At 38.1% G+C, this 4,646-nt stretch overlaps 2 protein-coding genes across 3 annotated transcripts in view; one reads left to right on the top strand and one right to left on the bottom strand.

The window, feature by feature from the left end:
- LOC106820665 (N-chimaerin-like) overlaps window positions 1-3,772 on the bottom strand; it is a 12,792-nt gene extending 9,020 nt beyond the window's left edge. The window contains exons 1-2 of one of the 2 annotated variants that reach the window (XM_014825170.1): window positions 3,741-3,772; window positions 3,231-3,284 (exon numbers count right to left, since the gene is read on the bottom strand). In XM_014825170.1, coding sequence (XP_014680656.1) covers window positions 3,231-3,244 — 14 coding nt within the window. In that variant the 5' untranslated portion in view covers window positions 3,245-3,284; window positions 3,741-3,772. The remainder of the gene's footprint in view (window positions 1-3,230; window positions 3,285-3,740) is intronic. The other variant, XM_014825169.1, reaches the window with a different exon arrangement.
- The window catches only part of LOC106820551, a 17,655-nt gene continuing 15,240 nt past the window's right edge, over window positions 2,232-4,646 (top strand). The window contains exon 1 of the mRNA XM_014825062.1: window positions 2,232-2,372. The gene's annotated coding sequence lies outside the window, so the exon portion shown is untranslated. The remainder of the gene's footprint in view (window positions 2,373-4,646) is intronic.

Genomic DNA, 4,646 nt, shown 5'->3' with positions numbered 1-4,646 from the left:
GCGTTGTGGTACAACCAAGAAAAGTATGACGAAAAACCGCCTTTATTATGTTTTTTCAGAGCGTTCTCCATCGAGCACTTATTAGCCTGGCGTGCTGTGGTCGCCATTACATCTATGGTGTGGGGAAAGCCACAAACCGCCTACCCAGAACTGCTTTCTCTCACACTGGTATATGTCAGGTTTTCTTGATTTATGAGAGGTGAACCTCCTCGCATTTCTGCAACCAGCAATGTCACATAGCAAGTTTCATCCCCTACATTTTGGTATTTTTATTCCATTATTATTTTTGAATTTTCCGATGGCTCTGCCCATGCAATAACAAACAACATGCAGTAGCTCATCATGTCTTGCATCGAAAGTCAAACAAAGAGAATTGTCTGTGAGTCGAATGAAGGCTGATACAATGTACTCAAAGTCTGCGATAAATCCCATTTCCTGCGATCTACACTTTCAAATGTCTTAGGTCGGGGGGGTAAGGGACCCCCATTACCCCCCAGTTGTCTTTTCCACCCTCTTTGGGTAATTCCAGACTCGCACTGAACAATTACATATTTTGGGAGCAGAGTAACATATGAACAAAAGGTCGCCTTTTCACATGGCACCAAAGAAAGATTGCAGATAAGGTAGACTGAGCTGTAGGGTGTTGGAGAGGGAGGCGTGAGGAGCATTAAAACTATATAAGTCATCCACTATTTTGCGCAGGTTTGCTGTTCATTTGGCACCTTGCTCTAAAAAATCCATGCTCCCCACCAATTGGTTTTTGGGTGCTTTCTGACGACATTATATTATGTGATTGCAAAAATTAGGAGATTTGGCGGATATTTTTTTGGACAACCAGAATTGGTTGCGGACAACACTGATTTTGATGCCTGGGGTGTCCGCAGGACAACCACATTTTTTTTCTTATATTTCGAGCACTGCTTACTTAGGTATCGTAGGATTTTAGAATTTAATCATCTGAAATTCACTTCGCGTGCCATAACTAATCCGCTGCATGACTAGCATGACTAATCGTCCGCTTCGTGACGTGCAATAAACTCAATATTCACAGAGAGTATGAATTCAAGCCGGTACGGGAGATCTTTATGCCATAAGTATAGTCATAGTATACCTATAGGAAACATGTCCTTAGACTGATATCTCTGTGAATATGGAATTATTGCGCACGATTTAGTCAATAGTTACAAAATATATGCGTGCCTCATCGTCCGTCCGGCCGGTTGAGTATAGACGCTCCAGCCGATTCTCCGCTTTGTTTTTCATCGGGGCGGTGGCCTCACCGGACGTTTATTGCTAAGGGGAGAGTGACGTGTCACTCGCGCCCACCTATAGCCCAGGACCGTGCAAATTTAGCCGGGCGCTGCACTAGGACAGCGGTTCCCATAGGTACCGTAAGTCTCTCCTAGAGGGCGTGCCACTTATGGATCTCACGCTCGCGTCTCCCATAGGTCCAAATAGCTAGGCTTTAGATCCGTAGATGGCGCCATTCATTAATTAACAATTAATAAAATCAGTTAACCCCTAATCTCACTCCCTAGACCCAAATCCCTAACCGCTGAACCCTACTCCTAACCTGAACGCATAACCTAACGCCTAATCTAACCTATAACGCCTAGCCCTGAATTAAAAATATAAAATAAGGCCCCTAGGGGGAGAGATTCCCGGTACCATGGGAGACGCTCGCTGTCACCTAGTCGCAGCCAAATTAAGCCGCGCGGATAAATTCTTCATAATCTCTTGATATATTTTCTGCAATATATATGCAGAAAATAATCTAATATATAATCTAATATTATTATATAATATAATATATAAATATAATCAAAAAATATAATGCATCGTGGTACTTATATAACTACAAGTTGGTACGTTTTCGAATTTTTATCGATCTTAAAACGGTACACCGTACAGTCAGTCACAGTCTATTGCACTAACTAACAACATAACTCATAACATAGGCCTAGGGCCTAAGTCATAACTTGAAGTTGAAGTTACTTGAAGGATTAGCCTATTTGAAGCCCTACCACCACCACAAGCAGGTTAATCGTAGCGTTTCTTTCATCTGAGTCTAAGTTAAGTTATCTTAGCTTAAACATCTACGTATATACAATAGTACCTACTGATAATAATAATAGTTTTTGATTATACAGCCGTTATAATCAGAATTGCAAATAAATCACAAATAATGTTTCTTTTTCTGGTGGACGCAGACATTTTCTAACAAGTGAACATTTGCAGTTAATCTTGTCATCTTTAAACTTGATCCGTGGCTACAGGGCGTAGTGCTTCTTCCTGGACCACATTTGTAGAGTTGTAAGAACCGTCGTTTGGTTAACCAGGTCAAGTTTGAGTTATAGACGTAAATTAACGAGGTTTGTGGCGTATTACCTTACTTAATATGATTATCTTAGTCATATTTTCTGTGTTGCATTTTTCAGGGTAGATCGCCACTTGTTTATTAATTGGAAGTGTTGTTTATTAGTTACGATTGGCATTTCTGTTTTATGTGTGGTCGTATTCCAGTCACTTCATTTGGAAGATCGAACGTAAGAGAACAAGAAAGTTACACTTTAAAACAGCAAATTTAAGGTAACATAGTTAAACCATGATCTATTTCCACTATTACTAATATTTTATATCTTGTCGTCCACGCGTTGCTTGCACAAATGGCTGTCAATTTGTGGTGGTACTTGCACTCAATGACTCATACTCATAGTCATACACAGTGACAGTATGTAGGCCTAGTGACTGGGAGATCTACAGATCAGTAATCCTGCTCAGTGCTCATAGAATCGACATGAACGACGACTATTTATCAGATAACATATCTATGTGCTAAATCTAGCAATGTCTTCACACTCACAGCATTATGCGCTGAGTTGTGGTGAATTACAATAACTAGTGTCAGTATTGAACTAGAGCTACACACAGGCACTTGAAGCGTTTCAATAAAATAGAATGCTAACTAAATACGAAATCTATTTACTACCAAATTCTTAATGTTTCTATACTCTCTTTCACCTATTATTGCCAACAGTTTCCTGTCAATTCCTACGTCCCAACTTTTGAATCCGTACGTCGAGCCGTTTAGATTTGTGCCCAACTGTTGATGGACGCACAGACAGACGCACGCTCATGCGATTCTACAAGCTGCATCTGACTATGTCAGATGAGCTAAAAAAGGTGCATTTCCTCTAAGAATTAAATGACATTTAAATGTATAAACTTACAGTATGACTTCCATAGATGGGGAAATGGATCACCAAACCCTGGTTCCTCATCATCTGCAAATGAATAAAATCACAACTTCAAAATACAACTAGTTACCACAACATTTTCACAATAGAAATCAGTGACATATATGAGACATCGTAACTGCCTAACGATTAATTATAAGCAAAGTAATCGTTAGGCAGTTACGACGTTTCATATATTAAGTAACAAAATTTAAATCTATGAACAGATAAAGGGACATGATAATTGGCACCACAACTGACTATTTGTATCAATCAATCATTGTTTGAACATTACAATATAACATTTTTATAGCAGCATGACATAATGAAATCCATCCCCTAAACACATGTATATCAACATCACATATTTACAGTGTAAAGAGCAATGCATTTACTTACGGGGCTTCCTCAAATACCATATTTACATCTCATTTTAATACTGTCATTTGATAATATTATTAGCAAACAAGCCCATGTATAATTCACACTAGCTTGATTACTTACCGGCTGCGTACATGACAACTGGAAAGAAATACCTGAAAACGATTAAAAGAAAAGTGAAAACTCATGAGATATTTTTTATCATGGTCAAGCAACTAGCAAAATGACAGCTATGTTTGTTTTCTATCAGGTTTTGTGCTTTAAAGTTGCATTAGTAACAAAAACAAATATTACAGGATAAGCGGCCTTCCTTAACAGCCATCAATGCTTTGCAGTCTACACTGCTAGTAGTAAGACTAATACATTTTGAAGTACTACTTATATTACTGCTGCGAGTTTTCTTCTATGACATTTTCCAATGTATTTGATCACACTGTATACAATCTGAGGCATTAACCATTTTAGTATTAGGTTCATATTTCTCAAACTTGGTAAAATATGTGCATTTCAAGTATCATCAAAAATACATTGCTAACAACAGAATGATGACTTTCTATCTTGTCTGTTCATCCCTGGCATTCGGTGCAGATAAGTTAGATTGCCGCCACAGTTTATTCCCGGTTGGCCTACTCCCATTTCGCCTACATTATATGGCAAAATTTCCATTTCACCTACAGTAAAATTCCGAGTTGGTCTACACCCATTTCGCCTACTCCCAATTCGTCTACACTCAAAATCTACCCCATTCCCATTTCGTCTATGATCGGTTTGTTCACTAAATAATCATTAATAAATAATAAAATATGGTTTTGATTTCCATACATACCGGTAGGCTACAGGAACCAGAAAAAAATATAGGTGATACTTGACAAAAAATTTAATAATTTAAAGGAACAGTAGCCTCTAGCTTCTAGGGTTATTTTCAGCTAATCTAGGTTATAATTGCGCTACATAAAAAGTTTCATGGTTCAATCACCATTAGAAATATTTTTAAAAAATGTTTTAAAACTAACGACTACAGTTTGATTA

Source organism: Priapulus caudatus, unplaced genomic scaffold, assembly GCF_000485595.1.
Source record: "Priapulus caudatus unplaced genomic scaffold, Priapulus_caudatus-5.0.1 Scaffold42, whole genome shotgun sequence".
NCBI lineage: Eukaryota > Metazoa > Priapulida > Priapulimorpha > Priapulimorphida > Priapulidae > Priapulus > Priapulus caudatus.
The sequence above is the reverse complement of the archived record's forward strand: the minus strand, read 5'-3'. Positions and strand labels throughout refer to the sequence as shown.